Source organism: Amblyraja radiata, chromosome 13 (genome assembly GCF_010909765.2).
Source record: "Amblyraja radiata isolate CabotCenter1 chromosome 13, sAmbRad1.1.pri, whole genome shotgun sequence".
Lineage (NCBI taxonomy): Eukaryota > Metazoa > Chordata > Chondrichthyes > Rajiformes > Rajidae > Amblyraja > Amblyraja radiata.
The window spans coordinates 24,085,451-24,112,516 of record NC_045968.1 but is presented as its reverse complement, the minus strand read 5'-3'; the positions used below and the strand labels follow the sequence as shown (position 1 = coordinate 24,112,516).

At 42.5% G+C, this 27,066-nt stretch overlaps 1 protein-coding gene across 1 annotated transcript in view; it reads right to left on the bottom strand.

Moving 5' to 3' along the window:
- Window positions 1-27,066, bottom strand: part of espnl (espin like) — a 54,756-nt gene that overhangs the window by 9,650 nt on the left and 18,040 nt on the right. The window contains exon 5 of the mRNA XM_033032253.1: window positions 20,139-20,270. Within this exon, the coding sequence (XP_032888144.1) occupies window positions 20,139-20,270 (132 nt within the window). The remainder of the gene's footprint in view (window positions 1-20,138; window positions 20,271-27,066) is intronic.

Sequence of the window (27,066 nt, the reverse complement as noted above, 5' to 3'; positions counted from 1 at the left end):
GGAATGGGTCGCATTTCGGGTCGAGACCCTTCTTCAGACCGCAGAATGCACAGTGTCTTTTACCCAGAATAGGGGAATCAAACGCAAGAGGATATACGTTTAAGGTGAGAGGAGCAAGATTTAATATGAACCTAAGGGGCAACGTTTTCACTCAGAGGGTAATGGGTAGCTTCCAGGGGAGGTAGTTGAGGCAGGTACAGCATTTAAAAGACACTTGGATAGGTACATGGATAGAATAGTTCAGATGGGTATGGGCCAAATGGGGGAAAATGGAAATAGTTTAGGGGGGGCATCTTGATTGGCGTGGAGTTGTTGGGCCGAAGGGCCTGTTTACATGCTGTTTGATGCAACGACTAACTCGGTTAATCTAGCACACTAGAACTGAATGATGCCCAAACAGCAGATTTTCTGGACTATTGCACATTTTTTTATTAATAGTCTAAAACACTTCTAATTCCGTTTTTAAAATGATGTTACACGGTAACATTTAAATGAACCTATTAAGGTCAAAGGGTGCATGAGAAACAGCCATAGAGTCATAGAGAGTCATAGAGAGTCATAGAGTCATACAGCATGGAAACAGGCCCATTGGCCCAACTTGCCAACACCGACCACCATGCCCCATCTACACTAGTCCTACTGCCTGCGTTTGGCCCATATCCCTCTAAATATCCTATCCATGTACCTGTCTAAATGTTTCTTAAACATTGCGATAGTACCTGCCTCGAATACCTCCTCCAGCATCTCGTCCCATGTACCCATATCCTTTGTGTAAAAAAATTTACTCCTCAGGTTCCTGTTAAATCTTTCCCCCCTCACCTTAAACCTGGTTCTTAATTCCCCTACTCTGTGTGTTTAACAAGGATGGACCAAGTGAAAGGGTACGTGTGATCCACGGCCCAAGTGCCTGCTTAAGAACATCCAGGCCCGGTGAGCAGGGAGGGAGCACAGGGTGAGTGAAAAGTACAAATATCACCTGGTGAGCCAGATGTTGAACCATCGGGATTTCCAAATGGTTGGAGAGTGGATTATTGGAGTTTTAGTGTCGTCAGTGCAGAGTCAGTGGGCCAAAGAGCCTGCTTCCCTGCTGTCTGGCTATGACTCAATTGTCCTCGGACTCAATCCTTAACGTCGAGTGGCAAAACACTACCAAGTGAATCTTCACCATCAATACCGATGCTTGATAAAGAAACCATAAATAACCAACGGGTATTGTTACAGAAACAGTTTTCAAAAGTGACATCATTTTGCCAGTACTTAAGAATGGAATTAACACAACTGACTGACTGATTACAGAAATTAAAAAATCTTCCCTTACACAAAGTTAATTCTCACTTGCTCTTTGCCCTCTGCACAATGTCATTAAGTCAAAGAAATTCATCCATGAATTTTTTAATTCTCCACCAAGTACTGACCATTCACCCGTTCCACAATTACACGGTGCTTCCCTATTACGCAAAGTTCCCCAGTAATGCAACGCTCACCATATACAGTGCTCCTCAGTTCCACAACGCTCACCCTTTACCGTACATTCTTTCGCATCCACTCATTAAGCAGCAATCTGCAAGTCACACTGTGCTAACCCACCTCATGCTGATGTTCAGCTATATACAAATTGCCCCTCACAGATGCTTCCTAGTTACATGCTTGGTCTTATATGCCACTCCTCAGTTACATGGCACTCTGCTTACAGCACCCACTTCGCCGTTTCAGAATGCCTGCCCGTTAACAACATCCTCAGTTATTCAGCAGTTGCTCAGCCGTTGCATTCCATCAACTCCGCAGTTACATTCCATCAATTCCGCAATTACATTCCATCAACTCATAGGTTACACTCAACGCTTACCCATTACCAAGTGCTTGCTCAATGTGCTAGTCAATCACACAAGCAGTACTCAGTCGCTATGGATGGATTAATCTTCTCAACCAGCAATCACTTCCAGTTAATTGTAACACAATTTCAGGAAAGGTCAGGGGGTTTACATTGTTTGGTATTTGACATTACCTGAAACTGAAGTGATACTGTTCACCATCCCAATCCTAAAACCGTTGGCTGTGCAGAGTTTACTGTTGAACTGTCTGCTGGAGTCAGGGTCACTCAGCTCACTGATTTAGTATGTATTACAGACCAACTGAAAGCTGAATCTTGCCTAAATAACAACAGACATTCCTTCCTCTGTTCTTGGCTTGATATTCTCTCTGCTACAGTTGCCGATTAGATTCCCATATCTATTGTGTCTTGAAATGGCCTGAGTTATAAAGACTATAGCACCGGATTATGGAGCTGTAATTAGCAGCCACTCAATTATTTAATGGGGGATCGGGTGCCTAATTAACTCATCAGTCAAGAGCCAGTTCAGAGCGAGATACTGAAGCTTTTGTGGCGGGCTACATTCTCCCTGCTCAGCATCACTGCTCTCCTCTTCTCTTGTGTCACTCTGAGACAAAGAAAGGGTTTTAAAATATATGAGATTGTTTCCTACTTAAGTGATGTTCCTGTTATCCTACATACAGAGCTGAGGCAACCAAATGAGCACACAGCTAAACTGAAGGGACCAGAACTGTCAGGAATAGATATCCTTGCAATAGCTTTGTTCAACAATGTGCTAGCCAGTCAGATTATTCTCTGCCCTTGCTGAGTTTTAATACTGTATTGAGGTGGGGTTTTACAGAGTTTTAATAGTTCATTAGGCATCATTGGACTTTGCTAAAGTCTTGGAAAATAGCTATCAACTCCGAAAGCAATTCATTAAAAAAATTAATTTTCCTCCCTTCGCTAGTTCTCCAAGACCTCTGAATTGCTCCATTGTCCATTTTAACTGTGCTTAAATGCATTTTAAACAATTTACAGACTTATCTTCAGCTGCCTGGGACTAATGTCTGACACCCACCTTTACTAACAACACACCTCAGCACCTTTATCTCTATACTTCTTCCCCACCTTAAACCCACCCTGTTGACTAGATTGTTGGATACCTGCCTTTGTGGGACAGATTTACCACTCCAATACCAGTACTAATGCCAGAGCTTACCCAGGTATCCTTGTGGAACTCCAGGTTTCCAGCATGTGCCAGCTGTGGCATCTTCTGCCCGTCCCTCACCTGCTGCATCATGGACCATTCATGGGATCTCATAGGGCATCGTGAATGTCTGCAAGCCTCCCTCCTCTCAGGCAGGGCAAGTGATCACTGGATCTGTGCCAGTTCAAACCTGATACAAGGATGGCAGTCCCCGCTCAAATGAACAGGAGACATCAGCTCCGTGGAGAAAAATCAGGAGTCAGACATTCACTGAACACACCAACTCCTTTACCAGTGAGAATCTGAAAACCTAACACTTTTTAGTAAAGCAAACTGATAGTGAGTGGGAAAACAAGTGCTGGAGTAACAGCGAGTCAGGCAGCATCTCTGAAGAACATGGATAGGTAACGTTACAGGTCACGATCTTTATGGATAGACATGTAGAAGTGACCCAAAATGACACCTGCCAAGTTCTCCAAAGTTGTTGCCTGACCTACTGAGTTACTCCAGCACTTTGAGAGTTTTTATGTAAACCAGCATCAACAGTTCCCTGTCGCTACATGATTAGAGCTTGATGTCTTTCACTCCAGATCAACCCGCTCAGGATCTCAGCAGGACTGATCACAGAAACCTTTTGTTCTGCATCAACTCTGATGCAAGCCATTCAGAGAGTGTGGTGACTTGTTAAAGGGACTCAGAAATGTGTCACTATAGTGACTCTGGTAGTTTCACAACTTGATGCTGGCCACAGAAATGAACAACTGAACCTTTTCCTAGATTGCCCTTCTTCTTCTTGCGTATGGCGTGCACAGCCTAAATTTGTAGGACAACGTTCTATTTGATCTTATTTGATTGTGCACGCCGGGTTGATTGCATTTGTCGAAACAGGGCGGACCACAGGGTGAAGGTTGCAATCTCTCACCCCCCCCTAGATTGCCCTTATGTCCTTATACTCAATCATCTCTTCACTCTATAAATGGCATTCAACCCTCCACACAAAATATTCCATTCATGTTTATCAGACCACATCCACGCATGCACAAAGAGATTTGGTCAAGTAGACCAAATGTGCATTGAATGACCAGGTCAAAGAAACTTCACCGGGTTACTCACTGGGGCATTCTAGTCACTAATTCCCAACTGACAAGACCCAAAGAGAGACATAGCAACTCCTTTCACACAGAACGCTTGGAATTGAATACATTCAATCAACTCCTTCATTCTCTTATCTTACAATGTTATTGTCCCAGTGTGTTGGGCAGTGGTTAAAAGGACCAGACGCAGCAACCGACTGTGATTGTAGCGGTTTCTGTGGCCACTATGTCTGAGCTCAGAAACCTGATCGGTATTCTATGTTTAATGAGGAATGTGATCCACTTGTTACATCCTGTTCCCTTGTGTAGTTATTTAGTAAATACAGAGCTTCATAGGGCACAACAATGATGGATGATCATCATGAAAACTATGGCACTCTTCTCCACTCATTATCACGCACATCCATGCCTAGAAACAAGTGTCGAAGAAGTTCGTTCAAGCCTATGTTGTCTACAGACCCCAAGAGGTGGTTCTGCCATAGAATCTCCTTGACTCACTCAATCTTCTGGCGAATCCATAAAATTCCAGGTAAATCTTCCCCAACTCATGAAGGTAATTTGGTAAAAACTTATGGCATCACTTCACTTGCATCTAAACACTAAACTTGCAACAGATTTGCATCTAATGGTGATGGATTCAAATGCTACCCAGAATCTCTAGCACAAAACTCCAGGCTGCCACTGAAGTGCAATACTGTATGGGTGCTGCACGGTTAACTCGTTTTACAGATAGAAACATAGAAAACAGGTGCAGGAGTAGGCCATTAGGCCCTTCTAGCCAGCACCGTGATTCAATATGATCATGGCTGATCATCCAAAATCAGTATCCCATTCTCCCCATATCACTTGATTCCATTATCTATAAGAGCTTATCTAACTCTCTCTTGAAAACATCCAGTGAATTGGCCTCCGCTACCTTCTGTGGTAGAGAATTCCACAGATTAACAACTCGCTGTGTAAAAAAGTGTTTCCGCATCTCAATCTTAAATGGTCTACCCCTTATTCTTAAACTGTGACCCCTGGTTCTGGACTTCCCCAACTTTGGGAAAAATGTTCTTGCATCTAGCCTGCCCAACCCCTTAAGAATGATGATAGGTAAATCTGAGACTCCCATCAGTCTAAAGAAAAGCATTGGAACTCATCCCAGAATGTTGGAAAATATAGTTTTTTCATTTTAAGAAAGTATTCTGACCTTACTACGAGTGGGATCTTGCTTTAATTAAATTACTTCCATGGTGCTATCTGTATAACATTGACATCACTACACCGTCAACCTGGCTTGTGTCCTTGCCATAGGAAAGATTTTGGTGCAAGGTCCAAGTTGTGAGGCAGACTAGAACAATCAAAATGTACACAGCGTGCAATAGCCATCCAGCTTCAATGTGGATTGTTGAGATTCTTTAAGAGAGAGTGAAGGAACTTCCTATATTCCGTGCTGTAGAAGATGAGGAGCAGAAACGCAGAAAAAATAGCATAAATCAGATGTTAGTCGGGGCCTGGATGGGGTAAAGAATGGTTATTTATTTACCCCACAGCATAAGTTTTTTTAATGTGATAGGATAGGTTTAAGATAAGGAGTAAGAGACTTAGAGAAGATTTGGAAAAAATATTTTCACCCGAGGGTAGTTGGGATCTGGAGCAGACAGCCTGGGATGGTGGTAAAGGCAGAGACTCTCACAATATCTAAAGAGTATCTCGGCAACTTTTGAATTGCCATGGTTAAAAAAGACTACGCACCAAGAATGAGTAAATGGGGCATGGCATTGATGACGACTTGATAGTGGATATGGACAAGATAGGCCAATGCGTCTGTGCTCCATGGTTATATGCAAAAGAACATACAGAATTTCATCCCAAACATTTTTACATTCTCTCGTTTTCTTTGGTGTTAACTTGATTCTTAAGTTTCTGCAATTGTTGTTGAGTCAACAACATTATCTGTGGGTTTCTATGTGACTCCAAATCATGGACTTGAGACTTCCAGTATGATCTCAGATACTCCCTTACCATCTGAATGATCATGGATCAGGGGTCTATAGGGATGTTGCAATCTTTCAAGAAGGGTGCAAACATATTCTTGAATCTTTTCTAAACCACTGGTAATCTCCGCCTGTGCAGGAGCTCACAACAGAGCATGTTTTGGGGGTCTGGCTCTGAACATGCAGACAATGTAGTTTGCAATTGTAGCCAATTGAGTGTATTCAGACCTCAATAATAGGGAGGCCACTGACATTGGTTTGCTTATCCCTACCAGTGAATTGTTAGATTTTGCAGAGGCAACATTGGAGATACTTTTCCAGTCCATCGAGGAGCCTTCTGCAGAAGGTCCAGGTCTCAGATGCACACAGAAGCTGCAGAGATCAGTTTCCCAGTAGACCAAAGTTTTGTATCTCAAGATTCAAGATTCAAGAGAGTTTATTGTCATGTGTCCTTGACAGGACAATGAAATTCTTGCTTTGCTTCAGCACAATAGAACATAGTAGGCATGACTACAGAACAGATCAGTGTGTCCATATACCATTATATAAATATATGCACACATGAATAAATAAACTGATAAAGTGCAAATAAACAGATAATGGGCTATTAATGTTCAGAGTTTTGTACGAGCCAGGTTTAATAGCCTGATGGCTGTGGGGAAGGACCTATTCCTGAACTTGGTTGTTGCAGTCTTCAGGCTCCTGCAATCCAAGACCATCCAAAACCGTAAGACCACAAGAAATTGTGGATGCAGCCCAGACCATCACACAAACCAGTCTCCCTTCCATTCACTCCATTTATACCTCACGCTGCCTCTTGATCATCAAGCACCCTTTTCCTCCAAGATAACCCTTTGAAGGAGTGAGCTAATCTTCAGAACTAATGGTAAACAATGAAACTAATGATAACTGTGCTTCAGTATGAAGGTCACCTAATCCTCAATAATTGAGCTAAAATGTATAGATGGTGCTAGCATTTGCATGCACTCAGAGGTTGAGCTCCATGGTTGATACCATCTATGCTCATCACCAAACTCACAGGACTTGGAATCAACACTCATCTCTGCAACTGGACCCTCGACTTCCTGACCAACAGACCCCAATCAGTAAGGATAGGGGATCTGGGATAGGGGATAGGGGATAGAGGATCCTTTACGATAATCCTCAACACTGGTGCTCCGCAAAGATGCATTCTCAGCCCCCTTCTTTACTCCTTGTACACGCACCACTCTGCAGCCATGTACAAATCTAATTCAATTTACAAATTCGCAGACGACTCTACTATTGTGGGCCGGATATCAAATAATGATGAGACGGAGTACAGGAAGGAGTTTGAGAACCTCGTGTCGTGATGTCGAATCAACAATCTTTTTCTCATTGTCAGCAAAGACAAGAGATAGTGATTGACTTCAGGAAGTGAAACTGGTACATCGTACCCCAGTTTGTATTGATGGTGCCGAAGTAGAGATGGTTGAAAACTTCAAATTTCTTCGAGTAAACATCACCAACAACTTCTCTTGGACCACCCATATTGAAGTAACAACCAGGAAAGCACACCAACGCCTCTACTTCCTTAGAAGGCTTGTCCCCAACAACTCTCACCAACTCTCACCAACTTCTACAGATGTGCCAAAGGAAAGATTTTATAGGGATGCATCACAGCTTGGTTTGGGAACAGCTCCATCCAAGACCGCAAGACCATCATTGGAGACCCTCAGACTTTCTTTGAACGAACTTCTCTGGCTTTACCTTGCACTAAACGTTATTCCCTTATCATGTATCTGTACACCGTGAATGGCTCAATTGTAATCATGTATTGTCCTTCCGCTGACTGGTTAGCACACAATAAAAGCTTTTCAATGTACCTCAGTACACGTGACAATAAACTAAACTAAATCACTGCAACACATGGGAAGATGGGCCTAACATTTAACATCCACAACGCAAAGGTCCTCGACCAGCCTGCCCTTCTTTGACACGTTCTTCTAAATAAATGCCCTCTGTGTAGATATATAGATATAGATACATACCCACTCATCCACACATTTATCTCCTCCCGCCTAGATTACTGCAACTCCATTTACACCGGCATCAGCTAATCTTCCCTGTCCCGCCTGCAACTGGTCCAAAACGCCGCAGCGAGACTCCTGATGGGCACCCGAAAAAGGGACCACATCACCCCGATTCTGGCCTCTCTCCACTGGCTCCCTGTGTGGTTCCGAATAAATTTCAAGATCCTCCTTTATGTTTACAAAGCCCTCAATGGGCTTGCCCCCACCTACATTAAAAGTCTGCTTATGCACCACACCACCTCCAGGTCCCTCAGATCGGCCGACTTGGGTTGCTGACCATCCCGCGGTCTAGGCATAAGCTGAGGGGCGACCGTGCTTTTGCGGTTGCAGCTCCTAGACTGTGGAACAGCATCCCTCTTCCCATGAGAACTGCCCCCTCCATCGACTCCTTTAAGTCGAGACTAAAAACTCATCTCTACTCCCAAGCCTTTCTTGACGTCCTCTGAGCGAGAGCTATATGTATGTAGTGATGTCTGTATTTAATCTATGAACCACTGTTGTTTGTTATACTATTCTTATACAAATGTAAAGCACTTTGGCCAACGAGGGTTGTTTTTTAAATGTGCTATATAAATAAAAGTGACTTGACTTGACTTGACTCTCGGATATTCTAATACCTCGTTATCAAGGCTCCACTAACCTCTTTCTTTCCAACACGATCTTTAGTAAATCAATTCAAACAATTTCACACCACCCATCTGTATCCTGACAAGCGCAGTAGAAAGAAATAGATATATTGAACTGAATGGCCCTGAAATTGTAACCTCATGATCTCACATCAGCAGAATGTGTCATTCCTGGGATGTGGTGTGACTGAGAGTAAGGTGATATTTAGCTTAGCAGCACGCTCCTACAACAGTTCATTCACAACAATAAAATTGTAATTCGAGCAGTTCTTCCTTTAATACATTTTGCTCTGATTGCAGACAGTGATCTTAATGATAGGGATCGGAGCCCAGTCCACCCTTAAAACGGCCGCAATATTGGACACAAAGTGCTGCAGTAAAGGGCCTGTCCCACTTTTACGACCTAATTCACAACCTTTTTTACTCGTGGGCATTTTTCATCAGGCTAGAAAAACGCCCCGACCTACTTGATGCCACGAGTACCTACGACTAGCATCACGACCTACCTACGACCTCCTACGGTCTTGTGACGCCCATGCTGCGAGTATGTCAAGGACAAGCTCGCAGAGTTTGGTCGTGAAAGTGGTACAGGCCCTTTACTCAGCAGGTTAGAAGAAGGGTTCTGATTCAAAATGTCACCTATCTGTGTTTTCTAGCCATGCTGCCTGACCCGTTGAGTTGCTCCAGCACTTTGTGTCATTTTTTGTAAATCAGCATCTGCTGTTCATTATTTCTACAGCCACACTATCGTTGTAGGTCATTGTGATGGCAGATTAATTATTTCCTCCTTGGCCTGTGTGCTATCCACCTGAATATCATCAACCATTGCCTCAAAAGCTCAGAGATCATCACACCCGTGGAAAGCAAGATTCCTGTGCCAGTAACTAGTTTCTGATTCTAACACCTTTCTTAATTTATCTTTACTCACTTTGCTTTCAAATATTTACCCAGCTTCTTTTCAAAATATTTTTTTTTAACACTGTGTTTTCTGTGAATGGTGTCTCACTTGCACAAGGCGTTGAAAACCATGTTCATTCATGGTCTGACGTATTGCATCAACTGACCCAGAATATTGTGTTAGAATTGCCTCTCGCCAGAAAGGGTAAAAATAACAGACTTCCTACCAGAATGGCAAATACGGCTGCATTGCTACCTCTGCTGATTTAACCCATTTGTGCTAATAATGCTGGCCACATTTTACCATTGTGCCATAACAACCTTCATTGGATTACGTTCACTTCCATCACCATTCCCAGATTAGCGAAATCCCCATTGAGTTATATGAACTGTGGGTCATTAAGCATTCATGATGGGCTCCATGTAGACCATTATCACCCAGTCATTCGGCTGAAAATTCTCTTTTGGATACAAGGCAGATATTGCTTCAAGAGTGGGGGAGGTGGGAGCTACATTATAAAAATGGAAAATAACTCAAAATAACCTCAAGAGTCTAGCACTCAATACTCCAGTGAGTAAGTATTTGTGGGGATGGAAAGGGATGGAGAAAAATGAAAGGAGAAGATGTTACAATGTTTTGAACTGATTTAATGAGCAGACTCTTCACATCTCATTTTGGCATCCTGAACACAAAGACCCAGGCTGCTTTCATAGTGAATTATCAAGGGAGAGCTTCACTATCGGAGGTCCACATTAAATAAAAAGCTGAGTCTTGGGCAACTCCTTCAAAATGATATCAAGCATTGGAATTGGTTTATATTTGTCATGTGTACCAAGCTGCAGTGAAAGTCTTTGTTTGCGTGTAATCTCGACGAATCAACTATACACGAGTACAATCGAGTTATGTACAATTTCAACAGGTAGTGCAAAGAGAGAAATACCAGAGTGCACAGTATGGTGTTTCAGCATTATAGCATTACTATTACAAAGAAAATGTCTGCAATGAGTTAGGTTGGAAAATTGGGACTACACCCCGGCTTATGGGAGGACCCTTCAGTAGTCTGTTAACAGCAGAGAAGCTGTTCCTGCATCTGGTGGTATGTGCTTTCAAGGTTTTGTGTCTTCTGTCCAACAGGAGATGGGAGAAGAGGGAATGACCGGGTGAAAAAGATTATTTCCAAAGGCAACATGAAATGTAGATGGAATCGATGGTTGGGAGGTGGGTTTGTGTGATTTTCTGGGCCACATTCACAACTTTCTGCAAGGAACCGTGGACTCTGAATCACAGTAGAAATGTTTCCACCGATTTTCTGGCCCTTGTCGACCGACATGATTGATATAAGTTAATACGGTCATCACTATGCGACTGTTTGTGGGGATTGTTAGGTGTAAATTGGGTGCTACAATTCCCATATTGTTCCACTGTCTGTCTACAGAGTGTAGTTTTGTAAATCATTGTAAATTGTGAAAGGCAATATCGAACTGCATGCCTGTTTTACTTCATTATTACGCTGTTTTCCCTCAATCAAAGCGCAGGAGGAGGTTTCCTCCACACTCTAAGGGATCAAAATTAAATTTTGGCCAAAGTGTCTGTGCAAATGGTGGGAATAGAACAGAATCAGAGGGAGTAGATGGATTTACTGACCTTGCATAAGTTCACAATATATAGGAATAGATTTAGGCCATTCGGCCCATCGAGTCTACTCCGCCATTCAATCATGGCTGATTTCTGCCACCTAACACCATTTTCCTGACTTCTCCCCATAATCCTTGACACCCGTTCTAATCAAGAATTTGTCTATCTCTGCCTTAAAAATATCCACTGACTTGGCCTCCACAGCCCTCTGTGGCAATGGGTTCCACATGCAGGGAATATCTGAATGGTGGCCGATTAGGAAAAGGGGAGATGCAACGAAACCTGGGTACACCAGTCATTGAAAGTAGGAATACAGGTTCAGCAGGCAGTGAAGAAAGCAAATGGTATGTTAGTATTCATGGCAAAAGGATTTGAGTATAAGAGCAGGGAGGTTCTACTGCAGTTGTACAGGGTCTTGGTGAGACCACACCTGTAGTGTTGCGTACAGTTTTGGTCTCCCAATCTGAGGAAAGACATTCTTGCCATAGAGGGAGTACAGAGAAGGTTCACCAGACTGATTCCTGGGATGGCTGGACTTTCATATGAAGAAAGACTGGATAGACTCAGCTTGTACACGTTAGAATTCAGAAGATTGAGGGGGGATCTTATAGAAACTTACAAAATTCTTAAGGGGTTGGACAGGCTAGATGCAGGAAGATTATTCCCGATGTTGGGGAAGTCCAGAACTAGGGGTCACAGTTTAAGGATAAGAGGGAAGTCTTTTAGGACCGAGATGAGAAAATCATTTTTTACACAGGGAGTGGTGAATCTGTGGAATTCTCTGCCACAGAAGGTAGTTGAGGCCAGTTCATTGGCTATATTTAAGAGGGAGTTAGATGTGGCCCTTGTGGCTAAAGGGATCAGGGGGTATGGAGAGAAGGCAGGGATGGGATACTGAGTTGGATGATCAGCCATAATCATATTGAATGGCGGTGCAGGCTTGAAGGGCCGAATGGCCTACTCCTGCACCTATTTTCTATGTTTCTATGAAAGGACAATAGGTGGTTTTGGTGCAGGAGTAGGCCATTTGGCCCTTCGAGCCACCACCGCCATTCACTGTGATCATGGCTGATCATCCACAATCAGTACCCCATTCCTGCCTTCTCCCCATATCCCTTGACTCTGCTATCTTTAAGAGCTCCATCTAACTCTCTCTTGAAAGCATCCAGAGAATCGGCCTCCACTGCCATCTGAAGGAGAGAATTCCACAGATTCACAACTCTCTGGGTGAAAAAGTTTTTCCCCATCTCCGTTCTAAATGGCCTAAACCTTATTCACAGCCTGCAGTGACTCAGACGTTGCTGACCATCGGGGATGGAGAGTTGGTCGGAAGAGAGGAAATCAAAGGGCTTTGGCCTCGGAAGGCGAGGTGGTGACATGCCAGCTGATCACACTGTGCTTTTTTTAAAATCACGAAACAGTGGTGAATAATCCAGCATGGAATAACAGGACAGGATCACTAACTAAGTGTATGGCATTCGACTTAAATGTATTTCACCTTGCTTTAGTGTGTTGATTGACAGCTCGTTTTGAGTTTAAACAACAGATGTTTAAACCATGTCTTTCCACAGGTTATTCTTGAGATAGTATTTCTCATTAAAATTCAATGATCTTTCTTAAACCACCCGAGAGAAATGCTCAACAACAAAAAGCCATGTAAAATTCAGCTCTCTGGTCCTTGGCTCAGTTTATGTTACAGCTTTGTAAAGCAGATGCAACTGTTTGTTGATTTCTGCCTCCTAAGGAAGCTGGTTAACCCTATAGCTACTGACTGTTATTACTCCTGTTTGCATATCCAGCAACTGGCTAGTATAAGGATACATCTCAGTTACACAAGGTGTTTGGACACCACAGCTGGAATACTGCGTATAGCACTGGCCTTATTTAATGAAGCAGGTAAGTGCACAGGGGGGTCAGAGGTTTGTAGACTAATTCATGGAATGGGTGAGCTGTCTTATGAGAAAAGGTTGTAGAGGCAAGGCTTGTATCCATTTGTGTTTTGAAGAGTAAGAGACAACATAAGAAGAGGTCTTCGCTAGACAATTGTGGAGAGGATGTTGGCTCCTGTAAGCTTTTTTGGACTCAGGAGTCACTGTTAAAAAAATAAGGAGTTGGCCACTTAAAACAGAGTGATAAGGATTTTTTTCTCTTCACGATTCATCAATCTGAGACATTGGTAGACTGATAATTAGCAGAGTGGTGAAAGGTAAATGCAGATGGACTGAGATGTGGGTAAGGTCATAGATTCAGTGTCCCGGAGTATGGAAACAGGCCCTTTGGCCCAACTTGCCGATGCCAACCAAGATATTCAGTCTACGTTTGTTCCACCTGTCTACATTTTGCCCATATTCCTCTAAGCCTTTCCTATCCATACATCTGTCATAACCTTACTAAATGATGAACAGACATGAGGGGCAGAGTGCTCATGCTCATTATTCATGTACACATCTGAAAATATGTGTTATGTTATAAGCCATAACCACATTGCATTTGAAGTTGTTAACAAAGATATCTATTTACAGTAGATATATACATCATTAATACTTATAAAGTCCCAATGCATTCAAGGAAAACTAACAACAAGCCACTTAAGGAGATATTTTGGCTAATGTCCAATTGTTTGGGTCAAAGAGGTAGATTCTAACCAATGGCAATGGCATAAATGGATGGAGAAGAAGATAGCCCTGACAACAGGGGAAGCACAGTTGTGCAGTGGTAGAGTTGCTGCCTTACAGCATTTGCAGCTCTGGAGACCCGGGTTCAATTCCGACTACTATCTGTACGGAATCTGTACGTTCTCCCTGCGACCGCGTGGGTTTTATAGGGTAGTGTTAATGTGTGGGGATCGCTGGTCGGCGTGGACTAGATGGGCCGAAGGGCCTGTTTTTGAGCTGTATCTCTAAACTAAGCTGACATTTCATTTGCATGCACTGCAGCACATTGCAGAAGGAAGATACAAAGGTCCCAACACAAAACCACCATGTTCTCCAGAGATGCTACCTGACCCACTGTTACTCCAGTTTTTGTCTTTTTTCTGTAAACCAGCCTCTACAGATCCTTCTTTCTTCATTTCTGTCGGGCTCAGATGAAACCATGCACCGAGTAAATGTAGAATTTAGGAATAAATTAAAGAACTTGATGGGATTTGAATGCATCGAGTGGTCCAGAATGCTGGTTGCTGTTCTAGTGACTTTACCACCACTACTATCATATTACCAGATGCTCTTGATTGTATTTCCAGTGTGAGGAGAGATAGGGTCATGTTTGATGATCTCCACTTAGTCAGTCAGATGAGGAGTTATTTCCATATTGTTATTATTATATCGTTTAATAGTTCAGTGTAGGGGGTGTACTAAAGTCCTTGACCAAGAGGTGAGCTATGAATTTGTTCCAACAATCAAATTCTAGTGGGTTTCAGTCAGGTTAACTGTTGGATCCAATTACTAACTCATCCTTGACCAGTAATTGTGCCTAGGCTGAATGCTGCCAAGCATATCTTGTCTCTTTGATACCAGTATCATTTCAGGAAAAAATCACATTCTTTGCCATTTGAAAGATATCTTCTGTGCTATTATTAATTCATCTTCTGCTATAAGAGCCACACAATTGGCATCACTTGTGTCATCATATCACATCATATCATATAACTATTAAAAGTCAGATCTTGGATGTGGATGTGTTTGTTCGTGTGTGTGTTAGTTCATGTGTGTATATAATCACATCTTCTCAAAAAAACGACGCGCTAACGGTAAAATCTTTTAAAAAGACATTTATCCCAAAATCTACATCTGAAAATTTCATGCTTTATTTCTCGACATTACTGAAAATATTTTAAAATATTTGAATTTAAAATAGTTTTTACTGTTAAAAATCATCCTCACAGCTTCTAACACATTTTGATACAAAGTTGCAAGACAGGAACACTGGCAGGATCACTCTGAACTTTTCAGCTCAATGGCATCTTACAGCAAGTGCACCCGACATTTGCAACAATGTTGCCATCATAGCTCCAGGCAAGCAGGAGGGGGAGGGTCAATTGGTATTGCAATTGGGGATTGGAAATGTTTTTTCAACTCCAGTGCTGTGGGAGGCTCACAAGCTATGATCTTTGCTGAGGAGTGCTCGAATCTTACCTTCGCCAACGGGTTGAGTTGGAGAACCACGCCTCTCTTGGGGGCTACAGGTAGGGGATGGTGCGTTGGGGAAGCAGACCCAACTGGACCAGCAGTCTGCACTTGGTCCAGTATCTTTTAAAAATGTCAGCCCAAGTTGCGAAAGATATGGAATAGTGGATAATTCTCATGGGTCACAGGGGCAGTGATATCCTGTTATTACTGCTTCCTCTTCATTACTACTTACTAATGAAAGTAGTAATGAAGAGATGTGTGATTCAGAGAGAGCTGCTAGTCATCAGTCATGAGCAGCCTGCAGAGGAATGGAAATTGAGCAGATAAATGGAAAATAAATGGAACTGCGGAGAAGTTGGAAAAAACCCAATCCTTGAACATGACAGTGCATTTGGCAGAATTTAAAGCCAGGAAACTGCAGATGCTAGAAATCTGCTACATATAGAGGTCTTGTCCTTCTGTCTCTCAGTCTTACAGCACTTTCCCTTGCATCTAGAGGAGGTACAACATCTATCCTTTCACCGCTTCCCTTTCCAGTGTGCAGGGATCCAAATGGTCATCCAAGTGAAGTAGTGGTTCACTTAAAGTAACGGAGTCAGACAGCTCCGTGGTGGAACCAGACCAATTCATCCATGCCAACCGCGGTATTCTCATCTAGGTTTGTCCCATTTGCAAATTTCTGACCCATATGCCTTTGAAACATTCCTAGCCGTGTACTTGTCCAAGTGTCTTTTAAATGCTGTTAGAGTACATGCCTCATCATATACCTCTGTCTATATACATACCACAAACATACACCTTTTTTAATCCATCCTACCGCATTCAGTGTTAAGTATGTAGTGTCTTCTGCACTGATGACACCAAACTCAGATTGGATGGTCACTTTGTGGAGCACCTGTGCTCAGTCTGTAAAATGACCCTGATCTTTGGTTGACTCCTACTTATCCCACTCTGACCCCATTCAGCTTCCTGCACTGTTAAAATTATGGGCCTGTCCCATTTAGGTGACTTTTTAGGTGGCTACAGGAGTATGCGGTCGCCACATGTTCGCGGGTGGTTGCCAGGGAGTCGCCTTCATGGTAGTGAGTAGTTCCCGCATTCTCGGAACTAGGCGCGGCTTCATTCTAGTTTCCACTAATTTTTCAATATGTTGAAAAATTAACGGCGACCAGAATGGAGCCGCCATGGATAGTAGCGAGAATTCTAGTGCCGTAGGTGCAGTGGTAGTGGGTCGCCAGGAGGTCGTAGATTCTCGTAGGTTGTCACCAGTGCTGACCGGTGAATTTCATTTGCTCATTGGGAAAAAAGAACGTAAACTGTAGTTTTCAGAACCTACTGTTACTCCTTTATGTTCTGTATTCCTCTACTCTCCCTTTCCCCCTCACTGATGCACAATCGTTGCCCAGAATACTTAACAAGCAATGTGGTTTGTAACAAGAAATCATAGCAGTAGTGCAGAAGGGCAGGGAGGCAAGGTCGGGAGCAGCTTCCACCAGATATACCACCTAGAGTCCTGCCCGGAGACCAGTATAACCAGGAGAAAACCTGCTCTCTTTTCCTTGCCGTGCACGCCACAACTTGTAACAACCCAAGCCAGGTCAATAAACAAAACTAAAGAGGATGTCATGCTTCCCATTTAAAAGGTCCCAATAAAAAAAGCATATTTACTAACGGTAGCCTTAATGAAATATTAACAAGGAAAACAGACAGATCAAATGGTAGAGCAGCAGTCAAGTGGAGCCCCCGAACAATGCAGACTGAACACAACATTCCCTTCAGCTGTGACTGTTGCAAGAGTAACACGAAATATAGCTGCTGTCTAGAGGTCTGTCACAGTTATAACTCATCCATTCCCTTTCATTACTAATTCATTGCAATGTGTTTTAGTCAACAGGAGCTCAGGCACCATGCAACAACAACTAGATCTGGGTCAAATGCTGTACTACTATAAGAGATAAGATCAACTTTTTAGCATCTGATTTCTGAATCAACCTTTCTCCTACACACAACCACTGCTTATAGAAAAGACCACTTGCCCATTGATGTGATTGCTACTACTTCCTTTACTTCATCTGCTCTTTTCCATCAGGCCAATGACCCTCCGAAAACTCGGAAGTCATCCCGTTCTGCCAACCTGTGCATCTTTCACTCCCTTTGCTCCATCATAAGTGGCTGTGTGTTCAGCTGATTGGATCCAAGGTTCTGAAATTCCTTCTCCAAACCCTTCCACTGTTCTAACATATCCCCTCGCATAAGACCCCAGAATGATTACCTCCATGGTTTCAGCTTCTCAGCCTGACAGTGAAAATAGGAGCAGGAGTAGACCCATCATGCCTGCCCTGCCATTTGATTAAATTATCACTGATCAGCCCTAAGCCTCCTATGTTTCCTCGACAGTACAGAAGGCCATTCTGGCCATCATGTCAGTGCTGTCTTCCTCACAGCTGTCCCACTTAGTTTATCTCTTTCATCTCCCAGCAAAAGTTTACATCAAGTATTTAACAATTACTTTTTAGTTATTATCTCAATTTCTTCCTCAACACTTTTGGGCAGTATATTGTAGACCTTAACTGCTCTACATGTCATCTCTAGTGTAGAAACATAGAAACAGAGAAAATAGTTTGTTTGCTAATTATCTTGCGACAGAGTCCTTTTGTTTCTGGCTCACAAATACTTTCTTTATCCTATGAAAATAATCCATCACATTCTTAAACGTTGCTATCAAATCTCATCATAATCTTATCTGCTGTAAGATTTTGACTTCCTTCCTAAAATATACTGGACACAATTCTCTACTAAGGGATAATGATTCACAAGGATGGTCCATATAATTTTGACTTTCTCTTTATGAAACCACGGATTTCATATGACTACATTAGTGTCTTCTAAAATTATCTGGCTGAGTTGAAAGAGTTCTACAGTTTTCCCAAGTAACTGCTGTTTCTACAACTTCTTTGTCCTATTCATAGAAACATAGAAAATAAGTGCATGAGTAGGCCATTCGGCCCTTCGAGCCCGCACCGCCATTCAATATGATCATGGCTGATCATCCACTCAGTATCCTGTACCTGCCTTCTCTCCATACCCCCTGATCCCTTTAGCCACAAGGGCCACATCTAACTCCCTCTTAAATATAGCCAATGAACTGGCCTCAACTACCTTCTTTGGCAGAGAATTCCACAGATTCACCACTCTCTGTGTGAAATTTGTTTTTCTCATCTCGGTCCTAAAAGATTTCCCCCTTATCCTTAAACAGTGACCCCTTGTTCTGGACTTCCCCAACATCGGGAACAATCTTCCTGCATCTAGCCTGTCCAACCCCTTAAGAATTTTGTAAGTTTCTATAAGATCCCCCCTCAATCTTCTAAATTCTAGCGAGTGCAAGCCGAGTCTATCCAGTCGTTCTTCAAATGAAAGTCCTGACATCCCAGGAATCAGTCTGGTGAACCTTCTCTGTACTCCCTCTATGGAAAGAATGTCTTTCCTCAGATTAGGAGACCAAAACTGTACGCAATACTCCAGGTGTGGTCTCACCAAGACCCTGTACAACTGCAGTAGAACCTCCCTGCTCCTATACTCAAATCCTTTTGCTATGAATGCTAACATACCATTCGCTTTCTTCACTGCCTGTTCACCTGCATGCCTACTTTCAATGACTGGTGTACCATGACACCAAGGTCTCGTTGCATCTCCCCTTTTCCTAATCGGCCACCATTCAGATAAAAGTCTACTTTTCTGTTTTTGCCACCAAAGTGGATAACCTCACATTTATCCACATTATACTGCATCTGCCATGCATTTTCCCACTCACCCAGCCTATCCAAGTCACCTTGCAGCCTCCTAGCATCATCCTCACAGCTAACACTGCCCCCCAGCTTCGTGTCATCCGTAAACTGATGTTGCATACAATTCCCTTGTCCAAATCATTAATATATATTGTAAATAGCTGGGGTCCCAGCACTGAGCCTTGCAGTACCCCACTAGACACTGCCTGCCATTCTGAAAAGGACCCGTTTACTCCTACTCTTTGCTTCCTGTCTGCCAGCCAGTTCACTATCCACATCAATACTGACCCCCCAATACCGTGTGCTTTAAGTTTGTATACTAATCTCTTATGTAACTCAACATGAAGGTTTGCCAAGGGTCTTGGGAGTGTGGCTCAGGATCTTTTCCTATGCTGTATAAATGCAGTATTATTATTATTACTATATATAGTGCCCGTACCCTCTTCTACATGTCTAACATTTTCACATGGGTTTCTCAATAAACCAAAAGACTAATATTGCCCACCATCTTGAAGCACATCGTGCACATGGTACATCTACCTAATCTCAAAAAGCAACAGTGACCCAAAAGGTAAATGTACACCAATGAGTACCCAACAGTAGATTTCAATATTCCTGCAGTCACGAGCATCATCTCCAAAGCAAATATTCTACCATATCACACATTGTCACTGGGTATTGATGTGGCCTGAAACCTTGTTGGTTTAGTTCAAGGGCATTTGAGCCAAATATAACCTCAAGAGTTGACACTGGAACATCCTTGGAAATGCAGTGCCTTTACTAATTAGCATCAATAATTCCAATTCATGAAGGGCCAAAGATGCTTCCTGCAATTCTGATGACCATTTAAAACTAGAACCAAAACGCATACGAGCTTCAGCAAACGTTTGAATGCTCCTTACCATTTGTTCAACGTGCCGCAAGTACATGGCACACTCCACGTTTCCATTGTAGTCTGCCAGCTCAGCGGCAGTATAACCATCATCATCTTGAACGGTGGGGTCTGCATGATTCATGACAAGGATCTGACAGCACTGAAATGCAAGAATGAGAGTGTGATGGGGTGGAACGAGGAGGTTTGTGACATTCTGCAGAAGCTACACTGCATTATTCAGTTTCTAAGCTTGCCTTCACTAACATCGTCCATTGACTGGAAAAGTTCAACAGCTCCTCGAGCAACATTCAGTCTCCGCCATTTCCAACAGTCTCTCTCGTCACCCTTGCAGCTTTCTCACTCTCTCCAATGCATCAGACTCACCCCAGAGCCTCTGACTCCTTCTCCTCTCTCGGCTGTCTGTCCCTTGTGATGCTCCCTGATATATCAGACTCTCCTGATATTTCACTTTCCTGTCCCAACATGCCGATCTCTCCATCCGGATATGTGTGCCTTTCTTGCCCCAAAATATCAGTCTCTTCTTCCAAAATTACTATCAGTATTGATGCATTCACTACTCTCTCTCTTCTTCCAAATGACTTTTCTCTCCTGATATATCTGTCATTCCATTTCTAACACCTCTGTTTCTCTCACCCCTTCCATAGAAACATAGAAACATAGAAAGTAGGTGCGAGAGTAGACCACCAGGTCCGTCGAGCCCGCACCGCCATTCGCTCATGGCTGAACACTAAACAGACACACTTACCCACAAACAGTAGACACAAGACACAGAACACAAGACACTACCCTCCCCTTTATACCGCTATCACCCCTCTCCACCCCAAGAACCTCGCGATCTCCTGGGGGAGGCAAAAAACCGGATAAAAACCCAGGTCCAATTCGGGAAAAAAATCCGGGAAATTCCTCTCCGACCCCAATCCAGGCGATCGACACTTGTCCAGGAGATCACTCAGGTCTTACTATACTAACCATACCTAGGTCCATATCCCTGCCCTCTCCCCGTAGCCCCTTATCCCCTTGGCAGCTAAAAAACCATCTATTTTAGTCTTAAATATATTTAAAGTTTCTGCTTCCACTGCTCCCTGGGGCAGTGAATTCCATAAATTAACCACCCTCTGGGTGAAGAAGTTCTTCCTCATCTCAGTTTTAAAAGAGCCCCCCCTTATTCTGCAACTATGTCCCCTAGTTCTAGTTTCCCCGATCATTGGGAACATCCTCAGTGCATCCACCCGATCAAGGCCCCTCACGATCTTATATGTTTCAATGAGATCGCCTCTCATTCTTCTAAACTCCAAAGAGTAGAGTTCCAGCCTACTTAACCTTTCCTCATATGTCAATCCCCTCATTGCAGGAATTAATCTTGTAAACCTTCGCTGCACTGCCTCCAGGGCTAGTACATCCTTTCTTAAGTATGGACCCCAGAACTGTACACAGTATTCCAAATGTGGTCTCACTAATACTGTGTACAGCTGCAGCAAGACCTCCGTGTTTTTATACTCAATCCCCCTAGCAATAAAGGCCAAAACTCCATTGGCCTTCCTGATTGCTTGCTGCACCTGCATACTAACTTTTAGTGATTCATGTACTAATACCCCTAGATCCCTTTGCGTTGCATTACAACGCAGCTCCTCCTCATTTAGAAAATAACTTGCCCTATCATTTTTTTTCCCAAAGTGAATGACTTCACATTTATTAGTATTAAATTTCATCTGCCAAGTTGTTGCCCACTCACCTAGCTTATCTATATCCTTTTGCAGACTCTTCCTATCCTCCTCATCCCCTACTTTTCCTCCCATTTTTGTATCGTCCGCAAATTTTGATATATTACACTTGGTTCCCTCCTCCAAATCATTTATATAAATTGTGAACAACTGGGGTCCCAGCACCGACCCTTGCGGAACCCCGCTAGTTACCGGTTGCCATCCCGAGTATGAACCATTTATCCCCACTCTCTGCTTCCTATTTGTTAGCCAATCCTCTACCCATGCTAATATATTACCCCCAATCCCATAATTTTTTATTTTTAGCAATAGTCTCTTATGTGGCACCTTGTCAAAAGCCTTTTGGAAGTCCAAGTATACCACATCCACCGGTTCCCCTTTATCCACCCGGGTTGTTACTTCCTCAAAGAATTCGAGCAGATTCGTTAAACAGGACTTCCCCTTCACAAAACCATGCTGGTTCTGTCCGATGAAGTCATGTTTATCCAAGTGCCCCGTTAGTGTTTCTTTAATAATTGTCTCTAACATTTTACCCACCACCGATGTTAGACTAACCGGTCTATAGTTACCCGCCTTCTGTTTACTTCCTTTTTTAAATATAGGTGTTACATTGGCCATTTTCCAATCCACTGGGACCGTTCCTGCCTCCAGGGAGTTTTGGAAAATTATCACCAATGCATCCACAATCCCCACCGCTATCTCCCTCAAGACCCTTGGATGTAATCCATCAGGCCCAGGGGATTTATCCTCCTTCAGTCTCATTAATTTCCCTAATACCACCTCCTTGGTGATCTTAATAGTATTTAGCTCCGCCATTCCTACCGCCCCCTGTTTATCCAGCGTTGGAATATTTTTTGTGTCTTCTATGGTGAAGACTGATACAAAATACTCGTTTAATGCCTTTGCCATTTCCATGTTCCCCACCAACAACTCTCCAGTCTCACCCTCCAATGGACCAACGTTCACCTTAGCCACCCTTTTTCTTTTTATATAGCTATAAAAACTCTTACTATTAGTTTTTATGTTGTTCGCTAAATTCCTTTCATAGTCTATTTTCCCCGTCTTAATTAATCTCTTAGTTATTTTTTGCTGACCTTTAAATGCTTCCCAATCCTCTACCCTCCCACTATCTCTGGCTACCTTATATGCCCTTGCCTTCAGCCAAATACTATCCTTTATAGTTTTACTGAGCCATGGCTGACTGTTCTTACCCTTACCCCTTTTTTTCTTCATAGGAATAAATTTTTCTTGAAGGTTATACAGTATACCCTTAAACGTACACCACTGCTCATGTACCGTCTTATTCTTGAGTCTGCTATCCCAGTCAACTTTGATCAGCTCAGTCCTCATACCTTCATAATCCCCCTTATTTAGACTAAGCACCCTAGCCTGAGTTTCAACCTGCTCCCCTTCTATTTGAATATGGAATTCGACCATATTGTGGTCACTTGTTCCCAACGAGTCCCTAACTATGACATTTTTAATTAATCCTGCTTCATTACACAGGACCAGATCCAAGATTGCCTCCCCCCTTGTCGGTTCGGTGACATACTGTTCTAGGAACCCGTCTCTAATACATTCTATAAACTCTTCCTCTAGTCTACCCTGCCCAGTTTGGTTTGCCCAATTAATATGAAAATTGAAGTCCCCCATGATTACAGCAGTTCCCTTTTTACATGCGTCAACTATTTGCAGATTTATGTTCTGACTAACAGCGTCACAGCTATTTGGAGGTCTATAAATTACACCCACTAGTGTTTTTTTCCCCTTATTATTCTCTATCTGTACCCAAGCTGTTTCACTATCCTGATCCTTCAACGCAATATCCTTCCTCTCTATTGCCGTTATTCCCTCCCTTATTAAAAGGGCCACCCCTCCTCCCTTTCTTTCCTGTCTATCTTTCCAACTTTCTTTCCCCCTGATATATTTACTTATTTTACTAATATCTTGCTGTACACTGTAAATACCATCTATAATGTTATTAATCTGTTAAAGAGTGTAATCTTTCCTTTTTACTTTAATCACTTCAGAAATTTTAAGTGTAGTTTGTTGCCCGGAATCTATTGAATTTCTTTTTATAAAATCATAGGTTCTCGGTGCAGTCTTCTCAACTCATTGTTCCAAATACAGAGTTGTTTAAACAGCACCCCCTTTAAAACTGTACAATTTGTGTGCCTCAGTTACAAGTTGGTGCTTCTGTTAAATTGAACCAAGACAGCAGAAGCGACCCAAATTATCAAGGGTTTCTTTTAGTTGAGCTTTTACTTGTCATGTTGGAAATTTGTGAAATTATAATTATTCTTTAGAAGGCACATGTACATGCCAATGAATAATCATGACCTTTCATTCATCAGGTAAGTTGCAGATGAAGGCAGCCTTTACCCTGAAAATGTCACAGAGTCATACAGCACACAAACAGGCCCACAGTGGCACAGCGGTAGAGCTGCTGCCTCACAGCGCCAGAGGCCAAGGTTCAATCCTGACCTTGGGTGCTGTCTGGGTGCAGTTTGCAAGTTCTCCCTTTTCCGGGAGCTCTGGTTTTCTCCCACATTCTAAAGACATGCAGGTCTGTAGGTTAATTGGTTTCTGTAAATTGCCCATAGTGTGTAGGATGCGAAAGTGGGATAACATGGACCTAGTGTGTGGTCGATCAATGGTCGCTATGGATTAGGTGGGCCGAAGGGCCTGTTTCCACGCTGTATCTCTAAACTAAACTAAAAACTAAATTCCATACCAACCATCCATTTTACTCAAAATCAGGCTCAGTTTCCTTCAGTTGTCATGGAGATGGACAGAGTAGCTGGTTAGGGAATGGAACTTACCATGGCCACAGCCTTTTCAATATTCAGCTGAAGGAAATCTCAGCTGAAACATTAAATATTGAGCAAACTGTCTGACAATTTAGAATCAGTTGAGGGATCAAGATGTGTTACAGAATTATAGAGTCAAATAGTGTGGAAACAGGCCCAGTACCAACTGTGTCCATGCCAACCATCAGACACCCTCTACCCCCCCCCCCCCCCCCCCCCCCCCCCCCATGGAGAAACCTACAGTGGACAATTACAACCTGAATATCGTTTGGATGTAGGAGGAAATGGGAGCACCCAGGAGAAATCCACATAGTCACAGGTAGAACTTGCAAACTCCTAATAGGCGACACTAGAGGCCAGGACTGAAGCCAAGTTGCTGCAGCTGTGAGACAGCAGCTCAACCAGCAACTTGGCTTCAGTCCTTAGGATGTCATTAATGGTTTTTCATTTATAATGAGCACCACTGTCCTCATTATAAATATGCAACATAAAGTTATGGTTTTGGATGATGCAAAGTTGAAAATGATGAATAAAAAAAGGCTTAGGCTTGATCCTTGAGGGAAACCGGAGGTAATGGGATGAGCACTGGAAGATAAGCCATTACTAAACAGAGTTTTGTACATTCTCCCTATGACCGCATGGGTTTTCTCAGGGTTCTCCGGTTTCCTCCCACACTCTAAAGCCGAACAGCTTTGTAGGTTAATTGCCTTCTGTTAATTGTAAATTGTCCCTAGTGTGTAGGATAGTGCTAGCATACAGGGTTATCGCTGGTCAGCACGGACCCGGTGGACCAATTATCCTGTTTCCATGCTGTATCTCTAAAGTCTAAAGTGTAGATTCTCTGCCTGTTACTGGAGAGATCTGAATGAAAAATAAAAAGCATTGGAAATATATAGCAGATCGGACAACATCTGTGAGGGAACAGACTTAGTATTTTGGGTTAATAACCTTTCATTAGAACATCAGTATTTGTCTTTTAGACAAGAATGGATTGTGCTGTTCCACCTAACTGACCTCCATGGTCAACCACATCAAAGACTGGAGACAGCTCGACTCGTGAAGAGGGACAAATTGTCCTGATCTCCGAATTGCTTAGGATGTCGTTAATGGTTTTTCATTAATGCTGTTTCAGCAGCACAAGTAATGAGCGGCAGGGATTCAGTCAAGAGGTTCTAGCAAAGATGAGCAGAGAGTATGGAAGCTATACCATGCTGCAGGACTTCAGAGAAAAGATAGATTGGAGATAACGCATTAGTTTGTAAAGAGAGAGATCAAGCAGTTGGTGTTTTGAGAAGAATGCCAATGACAGCACATTTGGAAGGGGAGGGGGAATAGTATTTATACAAGAACCATTAGTAGCAATGTTACAAAATTTTGAGATTTTAAAAATCAAGTCTGTAATTTATCCCATCAGATAAAGCATAAAAATAAGTTTAATTTGACACCTAATTCACTTTCATATCTCAAGTATTTAAAAAGTTATGGCCATTTTCATACTGGGAAATGAGCATCTTGTTCCCTATTGATTTTCTATGGACATAACAAAAAAGCTGTGATCGTGAACAGTCAAAAGCCCATAACTTTCTTAAAAATTAAGAGAACTGAATGAAATTTTCAGTTATCATAGATTGAAGCATTCTGAAACAAATATAAAATAATCTTACTTGGATGACCTGAAATTAAAGCATATAATTAGTTAGTTACCTAATTGTAGCTAATTTCAGACTTCAATTACTAGATCTAAACATCTATCCATTTCTTAATAAATGATTAACATTTTTAAATAGCCTAAATGTCCAAATAATATTCACAAATAATTCACAATAAAACATGATTTTTAAATCTCATTTACATTAATTTATAGGCCAAATGGAAGGAAATAAGTGTTTAATTGCTGTAAATAAATGCCCATTTAAATCAGCTTTCCAGTGGGTCCCTGTGGAACGCGCTGGTTTAGAACGTTCACATTGCGGTAGATTTGTGCCCCAAATGCCGAGAAAAATACTGCGCGATATAATGGGCCCAAATTGAGCTACTCGCAATATTAAACTTAGTATAAAGGGATCTTTAGAAGCCCTTTTTACTGTAAAAATATACAACCTAACTTCTGCTATTTGCTTTATGAGACCCTGCGGTTGCTGACGGTCGCGGGTTTAGAGACTGATTTTTAAACTACTATAACTATTATTCAAGGCCTTTAAACCTAATAATAGCTTTTGCGACGGGGTCTTCCAGCGATTTTTCGTTAATAATTAACTAGGCTGAACATTTTCGATTGGAACAGCTTAGAGAAAATCGCGTTTTAAACCCGCCCCCTCTAAACGGCGCCAAAATCGCGCACACCCTCAGCAGCAGATCTTCAACGACGCTTCAGGTAGGCTTTGCAACATACCTACCATTAGCA